We start from the raw sequence: 16,773 nt of genomic DNA on the forward strand, positions 1-16,773 counted from the left end.
CAGTTAGCTTGCCCAGGTAATCTAAAGTACAGTTGCTCAGGGTTCCAACTGCTTTTAGACTTGTATGGCCTAGTGGATAACGCCCTGCTTTCACCTGAGAGACCTGGGTTCGATCCCCGACGTGAGTCAGAAATTTATTTCTGTTCCACACGTGATTGTGTGTTGATGATTTCTATATATATATATATATATATATATATATATATATATATATATATATATATATATATATATTTATGTTTTTCCTGGACAATCTGGTTTTGAAATAGTTTCTGTGAGACAGGTAGCAACAGCTGCAGATACTTTAGCCTTGTGATTCTGACTTTTGTAAAGGTCCAGGGAAACATAAAACAAGAGAAAAAGAGGGAATTTCATATGAGCGTAAGGCTCTTACTACTGAAGGAAGTATTATGTAAACACGTGGGTAAACTTACAGGAGTATATTTACATAAAGAACATTAGTACGGGAAAGAGAAATGCAATTAAATTACTGATCCTGAAGGGGATTCCTACGGGGTGAATGAAACTGGGGGATTCCAGACACAGTCCGAGAAGATTCCACGATATATAGTCCCTCTGAAATGAGAGATACACAAATTATACGCCAGTAATGGAAACAGACAAAAGGATAATGAATTCGAAGCTGCACTGAGGGTGCCAATGAGCTTCGATGAGTTAATATAATAATGGCTTAGCACTGAGAGCCGACACTCGAGTAGCACGGGTGGAATTGAACAAAAGATTCGGTGATTACTGGCACTCAAATTAAGTAAATTCTACAAGGAAAAAGCGTGACTGAATGGAAGTCTTTTCAGAGCACTTAACCGTAAGTGAGAAGTGGTTCCAGCGAAGAAGGCGGCCCGTGGATGACTCCCGATTCACAAGGGCAAAGGCATTGATCTTCCACGTGGTAGGATGTAGGGGCACCGACGGGGCGTGGGCAACATGTGGGGGCTTCACGGCGCCAGGTAATGGAGTGGGTTATGGATCCGGCCAGCAGCAAAGGGAACACGTGGTTGGTGGTCGAAATGCACGAAGGTAAAATATACTTTGAGAGGCCACGTGGTTAGAATAAGAAGTGGTGTGCTAAGGGCGTCGTCGAGCCAGGGGCATGGCGGTGAGAGTGTTCGTCATCTTTACGCCATGTAGTACAGTGAGAGTCTGAGAGCGAGCCCTTTTCTGCTTGTCCCTTTTATGCCCTCTCCTATGGGCAGGGGGCATGTCCACGCACATAGGGAGTTGAGTAATTTTCAGCTGTTGTCTGCAGCTGGGGCGGGGGGGTTGCCTGGAAAGAATCAGCCAGACAGATTCACTTTTGCCTCGAATAAGGAATTATCTACTTGAAGGGAGTGGCCTACAATCGATTTAATCCCTTGTATTCTGACTGTGCTAACCCATTGTCCAGCTCAGGCTGATAGACAGGTAGTCACGCATGTCGATAAACAGATATGTCTATCGATAGATCGGCAGACAGGAAACGAAAAAGGGAGCAATTTGCTAGCGAATTCTTGCTAATTATAATAGCTCCCCACACAAGATGATGTACACACCTTCATTCGGGTGTGAACATCGATTTAAGCAAGAACTGAGCGGAAAATGCTTTACATTACTCTACATTCTGCCTTGCAGTGAATTTTACTTCTAAAGGATTTATGAAACTCTGCGGCATTACTGTTGATGACATACTGGAACAAATTACTTTAACAGGACATAAGGTAATTTTCAATACTTGCACAAGAGTAATTACTTTGGATTTGGTTACACAGTGATAACTTTATAAAGTGACTCGATCAATGTTAATTAAGTAGGATTACAAGGCCACAGTATATGAGGCTGTTGCAAACAAATGAAAAGAAAAGTTGATGTTAAAGAATTAGAATACATGGTTACTTAATTATAGGTATCCCCTAAATGCATGCGGTTAGTTTGCCTTGTAAGCGGCGTTGAAAATGACGAAATACACTTGGATTTAATTGACATCGTGATTTCCATCAGTTGGTAGTCCCGTGCCATACTTGGCACCAAATCTCATGACACTCTTATAACACTTGTAATAAGCACCTGAAAAGGGTGTAATCAAAGGGAAGTAAAATTATTTCCTCTTTAAGCTTATTTAATCATTTTAAGGGTTCTCCATTTTTACTCTACGATGGGGACTTTATGTTAGACTTTAAGATAAGCAAGCAAAGGAAAGAGTTGGGTGGGGGTGGACTGAAGTTCCCGATATTACAAGAAGGCAAGGGGCGTGCCTCCGCCTTCTGGATAGCGGGCCACGCCTCTTGTATTACAAAGGTGGCACTGACTTTATAGGTGCCTTGTGGCACTCATCTAAGTACATGAGGTATAAAAATAACAAACGAATAAATGGCAGACACAAATTAAACATAAATTGTTGTAACTAGATGTGATCAAATATGCTAAAATTATATTCCTTAGCCTATAGTAAACAGCTAGGATTATTCTTGGCCCACGACGGCTGCAAGGATAACCAGAGGGCGCGACCCCTCTGGCAGGATCATTTGGCCAGAATCTGCAATAATGACACTGTGCCGAGTTGGCGCTTATGTAATAATAACTAATGGCGATGGCATGAATGGGGGAGTCGTAGGGCTTATAGTGTTGGCATATCTGTCACGGCACTCTGCATGAGCAGAAGTGATCCAGGTAAAATGAGGGCCTGGGTAAGGCATAAAATAAATGTGATGGATAATCAAAAGTAAGGAAGGGAAATATTTGGGGAAGAATAAAGGACATAGTTATAAGAGAGAGAGAGAGAGAGAGAGAGAGAGAGAGAGAGAGAAAGAGAGAGAGAGAGAGAGAGAGAGAGAAGAGAGAGAGAGAGAGAGAGTGAAAAGAATAGTGGCGGACCCTGACATCCTCTTCTGGATAGAGGTGCAAAGTCTTCATCGGATAAAATGATGGCACTGTGCCAGGTTGGCATGGGTGCCAGGAGAGCTTGGGAGCTCTCTTGAAGCTACCTGGAATTATCAACGCCCGTGGTATTTTCCCCATGGACCTTTCTGACTTTGATGGTTTGTCTTGGCCAGGGAATCGGTGGAACCAAGCCCGGGGAGGGTATTGGAGTGCCACCTGTGTCGGCTTCCTTGACGGCTGACGCAGGGGCCTTCTTTGCAAGCTCTATCACGATCCGTCGCAGTTCCTCGAGTTCATCGGCCATTTGAAACACGGAAGAATCATTACTCACTGCTATGTCTGCAGAGGACTGAGACAGAGAGGAAGCGGTCGGGGGGGCGTGAGGGGCTCCCAGGTAGGAATGACCGGCTCAGGCACGGGTTGCGAGGCCGCACCTTTAGGTGAGCTTCCGCTGTGGTCGGCAGGATCCGTCTCCCTTACCGGCACTGGTAGTGGAGCCAAGCCAGGAGAAGAGAGGGGGTCCTTATTGGGATCTCTTGAATGGAGGTCGGGGGTGTGCTCTGGCACTGGCACTAAGGCAGGGGCAGGCACTATTATTTGCTTTGGAATTTGCTCATCGTCTGTTACGGACGGAGCTTGGCATGGCTCAGTGCATGCAAGTGGCACTGGCAGAGATTTGGAATCGATTTTGGAATCTCCTGGAGGGAGATCTGATTGGGGCCCTGGCACTGGCAGTGATCTTGGAAACTTAAATGAGGACTGGAAGTCCTGTCCTAGGAGGATGTCATAACCTCCGGGAAGATGGCTTACTACTGCAAGGTTGCAAATTCGAGATTTATGAGGTCTTGTGACCCTCAATTGGACAGTAGGGAGTATCATTTTAAATTCATTGATACCCCCAATTGTGACGAGTTTGCGTCGGTTAATGATAGCTCTGTAGGGAACTTTGTATTTCCTTATGAGGAAAATTTGCGCAACAGAGTCGTCAAATGCCTTGACCTGGCGTGCTGGGTAGCTACCTCGAGGGGGTGCCACGTATATGGAACCCTCGGCTGGAGGGGCTAAGCACTTGGGATTCGTAACTGCCAGGGCGACGGCAGGAGTGCCGGACTTATTATTTCTAGGGCATCTTGCCCATGAGGGAGAGTGGCCATAAACCTTGCACGCTGTGCAAAAGGTTTGGCTGAAATCTCTTCGCACTACCCCTGCGGAGGGCGCAGGCGACTTATTAGTTGGTTTTCCGGGAGAAAGAGGCGCTCTGCTGGTTTATTTCGGCATTGCTCTTTGGAATGCCCAATCTTCCTACAGAACCCGCAGACAACGGGTTTCTGTGATTGCCCATTCTTTGGCGGAGGGGCACCCGAAAGGCAGGCGGGTGGACTAATTCTGCGCTGCAGGAGCTCTCCTGGGGTGATGAGTATCCCAGGAGTCGGCGATCGACAGCATTCCACCAACGTCGTGGGCTCCTTCTCCCCTATGTGGTGGCGAGGGCAGGAGGTCCGTAGAGCAAGATATGCTCTATTTCCATTTGTTCTATGGAGTCGGCCAGGGTCTTGACTCCCACGGACTCAAACCACTAATTATGGGTGCGCTCCGAATGGTAGGCCCAATCTGCCTGAGTTTGGCCGACTTCCTTGACTCGCCTCTCCAGCGCCTCCTCCAGCGTTCAGGGTTATCTCCTGCATTTTTTGTAATGGTTTACTGACGACAATCCCAGTCCTCTTGGTCGGCCGCAGGTAGGGCGTTGTAGGCAATCAGTGCCTTCCACCGAGGAAGTTAGTTAATACTAGAGTTCGGCGGGGGAGAGGGTGCAACATTCCAGGACCTTCTCAGCTGTGTCGAGCCATACTTACGGTTCAGCTTCGGCCCTCTTGGGCATAAACGAGTGGGCCTGGCTGAGGGCTCTCATCCCCGAGGCGGGAGGGGAGGGGGGAGTGCCACGCTGTGCCAGCATCTGGAGTTCATGGGTGCGCTTCTTCTCATTCTCTACTCTTTCTGCCTCCTCTCTTCTCTCTCTGGGCCTCCCTTTCTAATCTCACTGTCTCCCTTTCCACCTCTCTCCTCTCTAGGGCCTCCCTTTCTAATCTCGCTGCCTTCCTTTCCGCCTCTTTTTCTAATCTTTCTGCCTCTCTTTCTGCCTTTATCGCGTCCATCCTCTCCTGTACCCAATCTTTTAGTTCTTTCCCAGAAAGGCCGAGTTCCTTCCCGGAGGACATGAAGAACTTGAAATCCTCACTCTGCTGAGATCTGGCCGACATTGTGCAGGTGGGGTTGATTCAAGTGATACACAAAAAAAAAATTTTTCCCAGAGAGTAGGAAGGGGTTGTCCGGGTATAATAAATGCACGCAAATTTCAAACAGAGAGGCTGTCGGTGACTTTACAGTAGGAAAGGTTTTCAAAACTCTTAGGAATTGGAATTCTTTGGTCTCCCAAGGTACCAACAAACGGTTTTGATTGGGGGATGATGATTAGCAAATGATTGGTCTCCCAAGGTACCAGCAAAACGGGTTTGGTTGGGGACGATTAGCAAATGATTGGTCTCCCGATTTACCGACGGAGCGGGCTGACTGGGGGACGATGATTAACAAATGACTGGTCTCCCAAGGTACCGACGAAACGGGTTTGGTTGGGGACGATTAGCAAATGATTGGTCTCCCGATTTAAGGACGGAACGGGCTGATTGGGGAATGATGGTTAACAAATGATTGGTCTCCCAAGGTACCGACAAAACGGGTTTGGTTGGGGACGATTAGCAAATGATTGGTCTCCCAAGGTACCGACAAAACGGGTCTGGTTGAGGACGATTAGCAAATGATTGGTCTCCCGATTTGCCGACAGAGCAGGCTGATTGGGGGCGATGATTAACAAATGATTGGTCTCCCAAGGTACCGACAAAACGGATTTGGTTGGGGACGATTAGCAAATGATTGGTCTCCCGATTTACCGATGGAGCGGGCTGATTGGGGGACGATGATTAACAAACGATTGGTCTCCCAAGGTACCGACGAAACGCGTTTGGTTGGGGACGATTAGCAAATGATTGGTCTCCCGATTTACCGACGGAGCGGGCTGATTGGGGGACAATGATTAACAAATGATTGGTCTCCCAAGATACCGACAAAACGGGTTTTTTTGTTGGGGACGATTGGCAAATGATTGGTCTCCCGAGGTACGGACAAAACGGGTTTGGTTGGGGACGATTAGCAAATGATTGGTCTCCCAATTTGCCGACAGAGCGGGGTGATTGGGGGACGATGATTAACAAATGATTGGTCTCCCAAGGTACCGACAAAACGGGTTTGGTTGGGGACGATTAGCAAATGATTGGTCTCCCGATTTACCGACGGAGCGGGCTGATTGGGGGACGATGATTAACAAATGATTGGTCTCCCAAGGTACCGACAAAACGGGTTTGGTTGGGGACGATTAGCAAATGATTGGTCTCTCGATTTACCGACAGAGCGGGCTGATTGGGGGGACGATGATTAGCAAATGACTGGTCTCCCAAGGTACCAACAAAACGGGTTTGGTTGGGGATGGTGATTAGCAAATGATTGGTCTCCCTCCTTACCGACGGAGCGGGCTGATTGGGGACGATGATTAACAAATGATTGGTCTCCCAAGGTACCGACAAAACGTGTTTGGTTGGGGACGATGACTAGCAAATGATTGGTCTTCCGATTTACCGACAGAGCGGGCTGACTGGGGGACGATGATTAACAAATGATTGGAAATATATTGGCTCCTTAGGAGGATTCCCGCACAGACGAAGTCTGATTAGCGGGAGGTTTTACATGTAGGGCTTACGGGAGAGGTTTCCTTTTGTAAGCAAAGAATATTGAAATGATAAAGGCCCCTAATTCAATGAGTAGACGACACACACACAAAAGAGTAACCCCAAACAAACGCACAAAACAAAATGAAAAAAAAATTTTTCTCGAATGGCGAGACACGAGCAGGGGTGCGCTATTTTTAGACACTAGGTGGGGTGGTATGACTTCCACCCTAGTGACGAAGAAATGGGGAAGGTTTATATCTGCACAGACTGTAATTTCCTCTAATGCGAATTGTGTGGGAAAAAGAAAAATTTTGGGAACCTAAATCAATTTCACGCTTGCCTACCACTCAGTCTATTTGTCTATCTGGAACTTTGCCTTCGCTATACAAGAGAGAGAGAGAGAGAGAGAGAGAGAGAGAGAGAGAGAGAGAGAGATCAGCGATTCAAGCTGCCTTTCATAATTACGTGGGAAAAGTGTGAATACACGCCTAACTAGATTTTAGCGATCACGAATCTGTGTGATTTTGAAGAGGAAATATAGCACTATTCCTCAAATGGTTATTACCTAAATATCCTATCATGAAGTCATGCAAGCCGCTTGCATAGGCTTTCAAAATCTAAATTTCAGCGGTTCTCCTTTCTCGTTATTTTTTTCTTGGCATGCATCCTGGTATTTTTTTCTAGGCTCAGTATATATATATATATATATATATATATATATATATATATATATATATATATATATATATATATATATATATATATGACTTTTTTTATCACATCACCGTGATTCATATACAATCAGTAAGCTGCAAACGTCCTTTAATATCAATTCGCTCTACTAAAATAATATATTTTCATATATGTTACCGAAGGGGAATTTTTAGTTGACAATAAGTTCGTCGTCTCGTGGGCTCAGAACCAGCGAAGGACAAGAACTCAGGACTACAGTGGAGCTTTTTATTATCAACTAAAAATTCCCCTTCGGTAACATATATGAAAATATATTATTTCCGAGGTAGAGCGAACTGGATATTAAAGAACGTTTGCAAGCATTACTGATTATATATATATATATATATATATATATATATATATATATATATATATATATATATATATATATATATATATATATATATATATATATATATATATATCTTCTTCTTCTTCTTCTTCTTCTTTTAACGTGCTTTTATTCCCATTTTTGTATGGGGTAAGCACGATGCCTTCTTTGAAGGACTTTTGATTTGGCTTTGGGGTAGACCTGTGGTCTCGATCGGCTGCCCTGCCTGACATCGCTTAGACCCCGGTACGTATGTTTCATGTATCATACCCGACCCAACGCCCTTTCTTCCCAGCAGCGAAAAGTTATTGCGCGGGTATGGCGAGAGTTCGAGATGTGTGAGATATTTGTTATGTTTTTAGAAGGTGTTGTAGTGGCTTTGTTTTGTGTGTGTATTTAGTCTGTAACATCCATTTGCTTTTTAAGCAAACCTATCCGTTGATTACATATATAATCCCGGGATGTCTACACGGATAGCAAAGTGTCTGCCTCTCTGATCAGTCGGCTGGGGTTTTAACCCATACAGACCTCTGGAAGTCCTGCTGCTGCTGTAACCGACTGAGCCATCGAGGTTTATATATATATATTATATATATATATATATATATATATATATATATATATATATATATATATATATATATATAAATATATATAGGCTATATATATATATATATATATATATATATATATATATATATATATATTATATATATATATATATATATATATATATATATATATATATATATATATATATATATATATATATATATATATATATATTATTATGATTAGCAAGAATTCGCTAGCAAATTGCCTCCCCCTCCTTTGTTGTTGTTGGTTGTTCTGTCGTGTTTCATTTACTGCCAGCCGGCGATCGATAGACCATCTGTCTATCGACTTAAAAACAGGGGTTAAAAGATTAAAGGCGCTCCCATTTTTGATAAAGATCTTTCCTTCGAGGCAAAAGTAATCTGGCTTGGGCGTTTCTCCTACAGGCCAAAACCTCCCTGCGGGGCAGCAGGTGCAATGAGTCAAAGCATCTGTGTTGGGCGCACCCCCCCCTGCCCCAAAGGAGGGGATAAAAGCAAAAGCCCACGAGGTCTCGACACACACGCGGGCTGGAAGATATGGAGTGAACTTGTGAAGACGTCCTCAACACCTGGCCCCACCGATGCCCTTGCATCCTAACCACGTGGCCCTTTCAAAGTATACTTTTCCTCGTGCCCTTTCGACCATATTCCTCGAGCCCACACGCCATTGCTTGGAGTTTCGAGGAGTCCCCATCGCCTTGCCCCTTTACGGAAGCCCTTGCATCTCACCACGTGGAAGAAACTCGTCCTCGAAATCGCAAGTCATCCACAGACCGCCTTCACGCGCCTCGGAAAATCTGCTAAGGTAAAGTGCCCTGGAAGAGCCCCATTTCAGTCACGCTTTTGTCTCGTAATATTTTCTTAAAGAGAAAGCCAGAAATCTCCCTTGTCTAATGTCCGTGCGCCTCTTGCATCGGCAGTATTAATTCTTTATTACTCCTTTGGCACCCTCAGTGCAGCTTCAATTCATTATTCTTTTGTCTATTTTCATTACTGGCGTATAATGTGCATATCTCTCATTTCAGAGGGATCCCATCGTGGAAGCTTCTCGGACTGTGTCTGGAATTCCCAGTTTCATTCAATCTACTTGAGTTCCTCTTTCCCATTTCTAAGGTCATTTATGTAAATACACTACTTTAAATGTGCCCACGTGTTTTACGTAATATTTCCCTCAGTAACCAGAGCCCTATGCTCATATGAAATTCTCCTTTGTTTTCCTCTTTTTACGTTTTCCCGTACCACGAAGTCAGAATCACAAGGCAAAATCACCTTAAATTGTTGCTACCTGTCTCACAGAGCATATTTCAAACTAAAACCACGGAAAAACGTAAAAATGGCGACCTGGCCATAGATCTCGTTTTGCAGTTGCAGTTCCCCTAGTGTTGCTTTATTGCATTTGCAACTTGCCAGATCAGCTATTAGCAAAGCTAAGCTGGGTACGAGACAATTACGAACCTTTTGTGTAAAACCAGCACACAGATCCAGAAAATTCCACGTAAGTAATGTGTTAATCTTAGCAAAACCTTTTACAATCGTGACTGTTCCTAGGAATTAGAAATAGGGACGCATGTAATCACTGAGAGAAAAGAACCGCCGTATTAGATTCGTTAATGCATGCCTTTCAGGATAGGTAGTTAGGAAATAACCAGTTTTAACCATCCTTTGCTTCGAGGAATAGTGCGAAATTCCTCTGTGTTAAAATCTTTGCCATATCTTTTGCTTGTGCGAAAATTCCTGTGTTAAAATCCTTGCCATATTCTTGCTTCGAGGAATAGTGCGAAAATTCCTCTGTGATAACTTTTACTTCGCATTTCGAATTAGCGAACTGTTATTTAGGCGCGAATAAAATTCCCACGTGGGACACGACGAAGTCAGCTTGCATTGCTGAAAATTCTCTCTCAGTGTAGTTAGAATTCGAGTTAGGTGTTAGGAAAGCGAAATTTAAACTCCGCTTATAGGGAAAATTACTAGGCCGTTGTACTGTTATCCTCTCAGACGACTGGGAAATTCCCGGAATCCCAGACGGTATATAAATATACGGGTTCATTCACCCAGAATCTAAAAATACCTCCGGTGTTGGCCAAACGACCTGCACCCCCACCCCGCCCATGCCCGCGTGTGTAGCATTTTTTTTTTTTTTCCATTCATTTCCCAGCATACATTTTTTTCCCGTTAGTAATTTCTAAGTTAGACGAATAATTTCTAAGTCCTAAGTGACTCCTAAAATTCTACGTCAGACGTGGCGAGAATTCCTCCAAATTCCACAAATTCCAAGTCCTCAGACTCCTAAAATTCTACGTGACTTTCTCCAAATTCCAGTCCTCAGAGACTCGCTACGTCAGCACGTGGCGAGAATTTCTCCAAATTCCAGTCCTCAGAGACTCCTAAAATTCTACGTCGCACGTGGCGAGAATTTCTCCAAACTCCAGTCCTCAGAGACTCCTAAAATTCTACGTCGCACGTGGCGAGAATTCCTCCAAACTCCAGTCCTCAGAGACTCCTAAAATTCTACGTCGCACGTGGCGAGAATTTCTCCAAATTCCAGTCCTCAGAGACTCATACAAAATTTCTAAAAATTCTAAATCGCACGTGGCGAGAATTTCTCATTCCCCTGCGGGAACCCAAAATCAAGTCCTTTTGAGACATTATATAGTGTAGTTCACACACATCTAAGCCCTTTACGGGACTGATCATTCTAGTTCGTTAGAACAACTCCCTTAACTTCACGCTACAGCCAAATTTTAACAAGTCCGAGCAGACAAAATCCAACTACGTCTTCCGAGACGCATATTAGACTTCGTTCGCCAAGAACAACCACGTCTTTTCCAGGACACATCCAATTTTAACAAAGAGTCTTTTCAGACATATCCTATACCCATTATTCCAAGATGGCTAATACCAGAGCCCAACAAAACGAGGATTTCAAATTCTACATGTCCGCTGGGAAGGACATGGGACTATCGGGCAAGATCTGAGAGCATGGGTTCAAGAGCGAGTGGACGATGCCAAGGCTGAGAGAGCAAAAGAACGTGCAGAGAGGGAGAGAGAACGTGAGGAGAGAGAAAGGGCAAGAATTGCCCAAGAGCAGGAGAAGGATAAAGAACGTGAGGAGAGAGAGAGAGACAGAATCGCCCAAGAGAAAAGGGAGGAACGAGAATGGGAAGATCGAGAGCGACAGCGCCCCACGAGCTCCAGATGCTAGAACGACAGCCCGCCACCCCCGCCCCTGCCGCGGGGATGAGTGCCCTCAGCCAAGCTCACTCGTTCATGCCAAAATGGACGGAGTCCGAGCCTGAAGTATGGCTTGAAAGGGCCGAACGAGTCCTGGAGTGCTGCGATCTCTCCCCGCGGAACTCTCCCTTGTTCTCACTAAATTCCTGGGCGGAAAGGCCCTCGTTGCCTACCACGCCCTTCCCGCAGACGATCGGGAAACTGGGAAGCCGTGACGCCAAGCAGTTACGAAGGCGCGACGAGATTACCCCCGAGCGTGGAGGAGACGTTGGAGAGAGCAGCCCAGAGAAGCAGGCCAGACTTGGTCCGATTGGGCGTACCATTCGAGCGGGCGTTGACAAAATGGCTCGATTCCGAAGGAGCCACTAACACCGCCGAGGTACTCGAGCGGTTTAAATTGAGCATTTCCTGCGCTCGCCCTCCTGCCCTCGCCACTCATATAGTGGAAAAAGCCCCAGCAACACTCACCGAGTGTTGCCGAATAGCAGACATGTGGAAACTCACCACCCTCAAGAAGGATCCATGGGGCGGAAGATAAATCCCCGTCCCTCCTCGGAGGTTCAAATTCCCACAAAAATGGGAACTCGGGCAAGCCCCTAACTTGCCATTATTGCAAGAAAACGGGGCATTCCTCCGAACAGTGCCGGAACAAGAAACCGGCTCCTCTCTCTCCCGGATAACCGACAAATAACTCGCCTGCGCCCTCCACAGGGGCAGCGCGAAAGACTTTAGCCAGACCTTTTGCACGGCGTGCAAGGTTTATGGCCATTCTCCGCATGGGCAAAATGCCCACGCAATAACAAATCAACTACTCCCACCGTCGCCTTGGCCGTCACAGATCCCCAGTCATTAGGCCCTCCCCGCCGAAGGGCCTGTATACGTGGCCCCTCCACGAGGTAGCGAGCCCGCGCGCCGAGTCACTGCTTTCGAGGACTCGGGCGCACAAATCTCCCTCATCCGGAGGGACAGAGTTCCCTACGGAGCTATCGTCAATAGACGAAAACTCGTCACGATCGAGGAATAAATCAATTTAAAATGATACTCCCCTACGGTCCAATTGAGAGTCACAAGACCTCACCAATCCAAAATTTGCAATCTTGCAGTAGCAAGCCATCTCCCGGAGGCTATGACGTCATCCTGGGACAGGACTTTCAGTCCCCACCGAAATCACGACAATCTAGGGGTCCCCATTCCCGAATCATTCCGCGGGCGCGAGTAATCCTCCCCGCTTCTCCCTCAGCCAAGACTGGCGCCCCTGGGTACCAGAAGGACGTGCAGTCCCCACCAGTGCCACCTGAGTACAATGTACAGTGGCCCCCTCGATCGGTTCCCGATCCATCCCAGTGCCCGGCCCTGCCTCAGTGCCAGTGCCAGGGCCCCAATCAAATCTCCCCTCAGGAGATGCCAAATTCCTGCCGGTGCCACTTGCATGCCCCGAGCAGGGCCAAGCTTCGTCCGTCCTGACCGACGAGCCCAAGAAACCTCTGATAGCGCCTGACTCTGCCCCTAGTGCCAACGCCAGAGCGCTACGCCGATCTCCATTCACGGGATCCAACTCAGGACCCCTCTCTTCCCCGCCTGGCACCGCTACCAGCGTCGGTCAGAGAGACGGTTCCTCCCGACCACCGCGAAGCTCACCTGCAGGTGCGGCCTCGCAACCCGTGCCTGAGCTGGTCAACGTTACCTGCGAGCCGCTCACGCCACCCCGACCGCCTCCTCTCTGCCTCAGCCCGTCGCCGACGCAATTGCAAGTCAGGATTCTGCCATATCTCGCTTGGCCGATGAACTACAAGAGCCGCGACGGATCATGGTAGAACCCGCACGGAACACTCCTGCGCCAGCTGTCGCATCAGCAGGCCCAGGTGGTACTCCGTGCCGCCCTCCGGTCGCGGGCCCTCCGCTTCCCCGCCGAGGACGACTGTCCCATTAAGAAAGACTCGAGGCGAAATTACCACGGGCGTGGGACATTCCAGGTAATTTACAAAGAGCTCTAGAGCTCCCATGGCACCTGTGCCGCCATTTCATTTTTCGAAGGTCTTGGCACCCCTAATCCAGAAGGGGACGTCAGACCCTCCTCTATCTTCCTCCGTTCCTCAGGAACTTCTATCTCTTATCACCTTCTATTAATCTTCCCTTAAATTATCACCACAAGAGGAAATTAAATACGGGATACCATTCCCCACACAATGTATAAATCATTGAGAATAACAGAGTGAGAAGTGGCACGCCCTTGCGCCCATACCTTGGCACCGGGCGTGCGTGTCAGCCCCTCCCTGAAGGAGTCGCGCCCTTCGGTGCACTTTCCTCGCCCTGGGACTGAAGTGATAGTCCGGGCCGTAATTTATAGGCAAAGGACGATAAATTCCCGCCTAACACAATAAAACCCTCACTCTTTTTCCCTTAGCTCCTCTGCCAATATCATTTACCTTCTTTTAGTCATTTAGTTATCTTTATTTTAATGAATCGCGAGTCATAAACTCTTGCCCTTGTGATTTAAATGCCCCTTTGTAAGCGCTGAGGACGTGTCCCGCCTTTCATATGCGGTCAAGTTTTCATTCGTAACGTCTTGGTAATTATCCTTTTGTTATTATTATCCCTTTTCCCCCTTCCATTCCTTCCAAGATCTCTGTTTGTCCTACCCCACATCTTTTGTCTGCTCGCCCCGTCATAACATTGAGTAGGCAGTGGACGCATAAAATTAGCGTAGTTTAAGGTTAGCGAATTAAAACCTCATGAATACTCTCCCCGCATACGGCTGTCAAAAATCCGTGTGAACGGCTAAAAGCAAAGTACGTTAAAACGAAGATATATTATCAATGCGAATATGTATAGCCATTACAGTATCGCGTAAAGGGGATGTCATTTACAAAAATAAACGCTGTTTTTCATTTACACAGCCTCTTCAAGGCAGATCGTACTAACCGCATGCATTTTATCTAAAATTAAGTAACCGTGTATTTTAATTCTTGAACAATAACCTTTCTTTTCATTTGTTGGCCATAGCCTCATATAAGTGGTCCTATAATCTTAATTAATTCACAATTGTTCGAGTCACATTATAAAGTTACCAGTGGGTAACCAAATCTAAAGTAATTATTCTTTTGCAAGTGTTAAATCACTTTGCGTTCTGTTAACGAAAATTGTCCCAATGTGTTATTAAAAGTAACCACAGCTTCATAAAACCCTTAGAGTAAAGTTCATTGCAAGGCAGAATGTAGAGTAACGTAAAGCATTTGCCGCTCATTCTTGAATATCGATGTACACACCCGAAGGAGGTATGTACATCATCTTGTATGGGGAGGTATTATGATTAGCAAGAATTCGCTAGCAAATTGCCTCCCCCTCCTTTGTTGTTGTTGGTTGTTCTGTCGTGTTTCATTTACTGCCAGCCGGCCGATCGATAGACCATCTGTCTATCGACTTAAAAACAGGGGTTTAAAAGATTAAAAGGCGCTCCCATTTTTGATAAAGATCTTTCCTTCGAGGCAAAAGTAATCTGGCTTGGGCGTTTCTCCTACAGGCCAAAACCTCCCCTGCGGGCAGCAGGTGCAATGAGTCAAAGCATCTGTGTTGGGCGCACCCCCTGCCCCAAAGGAGGATAAAGCAAAAAACCCACGAGGTCTCGACACACACGCGGGCTGGAAGATATGGAGTGAACTTGTGAAGACGTCCTCAACACCTGGCCCCACCGATGCCCTTGCATCCTAACCACGTGGCCCTTTCAAAAGTATACTTTTCCTCGTGCCCTTCGACCATATTCCTCGAGCCCACACGCCATTGCTTGAGTTTCGAGGAGTCCCCATCGCTTGCCCCTTTACGGAAGCCCTTGCATCTCACCACGTGGAAGAAACTCGTCCTCGGAAATCGCAAGTCATCCACAGACCGCCTTCTACGCGCCCTCGGAAAATCTGCTAAGGTAAAGTGCCCTGGAAGAGCCCCATTTCAGTCACGCTTTTGTCTCGTAATATTTTCTTAAAGAGAAAGCCAGAAATCTCCCTTGTCTAATGTCCGTGCGCCTCTTGCATCGGCAGTATTAATTCTTTATTACTCCTTTGGCACCCTCAGTGCAGCTTCGAATTCATTATTCTTTTGTCTATTTTCATTACTGGCGTATAATGTGCATATCTCTCATTTCAGAGGATCCCATCGTGGAAGCTTCTCGGACTGTGTCTGGAATTCCCCAGTTTCATTCAATCTACTTGAGTTCCTCTTTCCCGCATTACTAAGGTCATTTATGTAAATACACTACTTTAAATGTGCCCACGTGTTTTACGTAATATTTCCCTCAGTAACCAGAGCCCTATGCTCATATGAAATTCTCCTTTGTTTTCCTCTTTTTTACGTTTTCCCGTACCCACGAAGTCAGAATCACAAGGCAAAATCACCTTAAATTGTTGCTACCTGTCTCACAGAGCATATTTCAAACTAAAACCACGGAAAAACGTAAAAATATAGATATATATATATATATATATATATATATATATATATATATATATATATATATATATATATATATATATATATATATATATATATATATATATATATATATATATACACACACACATATATGTAAAGGCAATGCCACGAAGGAAAGAGAAACACGGAGTGGTGCTAAGCCTTTCGACTCACTGTCTTTACTTGGCCTTTATTTATATACTCATCACGTTCCATATTTTCGTGATTCAGTCATACATATATATATATATATATATATATATATATATATATATATATATATATATATATATATATAATTTCATATATATGTATGTGTATATATTAATTATATATATATATATATATATATATATATATATATATATATATATATATATATATATATATATATATATATATATATACATACACACATATACCGTATATACATACTTTGACAATAATTTTATAATTGACATTTTTTTAATTTCTGTCAGCGTGTGGCCACGTCTGTGAAAAATTAATTCTCTCATAAATACATTACATATCACAAGCTGGTAATGAGTTAAAATTTTTATCAGCAGTTTTCATTAAATTAGGATAACTGTATTGATAGTTTCATTGAACGTTTAATTCTTCCTAACAATATCTACTTATTTATTTTTGAATTTTCTATTAAAACTCTCAAGAGTAGGCTTTCATGTATTTTCATGTTCCTTTATATAAAGTTAATAATAACAATAATCGTGTTGCAGATACAGGTGGGTATCCGACGGAGTCGAGT

General features: G+C 45.0%; 1 protein-coding gene across 1 annotated transcript in view; it reads left to right on the forward strand.

Moving 5' to 3' along the window:
• The window catches only part of LOC136839283 (chondroitin sulfate N-acetylgalactosaminyltransferase 2-like), a 35,043-nt gene that overhangs the window by 11,898 nt on the left and 6,372 nt on the right, over positions 1-16,773 (forward strand). The window contains exon 5 of the mRNA XM_067105095.1: positions 16,745-16,773. This exon is cut by the window's right edge and continues 110 nt beyond it. Coding sequence (XP_066961196.1) covers positions 16,745-16,773 — 29 coding nt within the window. The remainder of the gene's footprint in view (positions 1-16,744) is intronic.

This window comes from Macrobrachium rosenbergii, chromosome 6 (genome assembly GCF_040412425.1).
Source record: "Macrobrachium rosenbergii isolate ZJJX-2024 chromosome 6, ASM4041242v1, whole genome shotgun sequence".
Lineage (NCBI taxonomy): Eukaryota > Metazoa > Arthropoda > Malacostraca > Decapoda > Palaemonidae > Macrobrachium > Macrobrachium rosenbergii.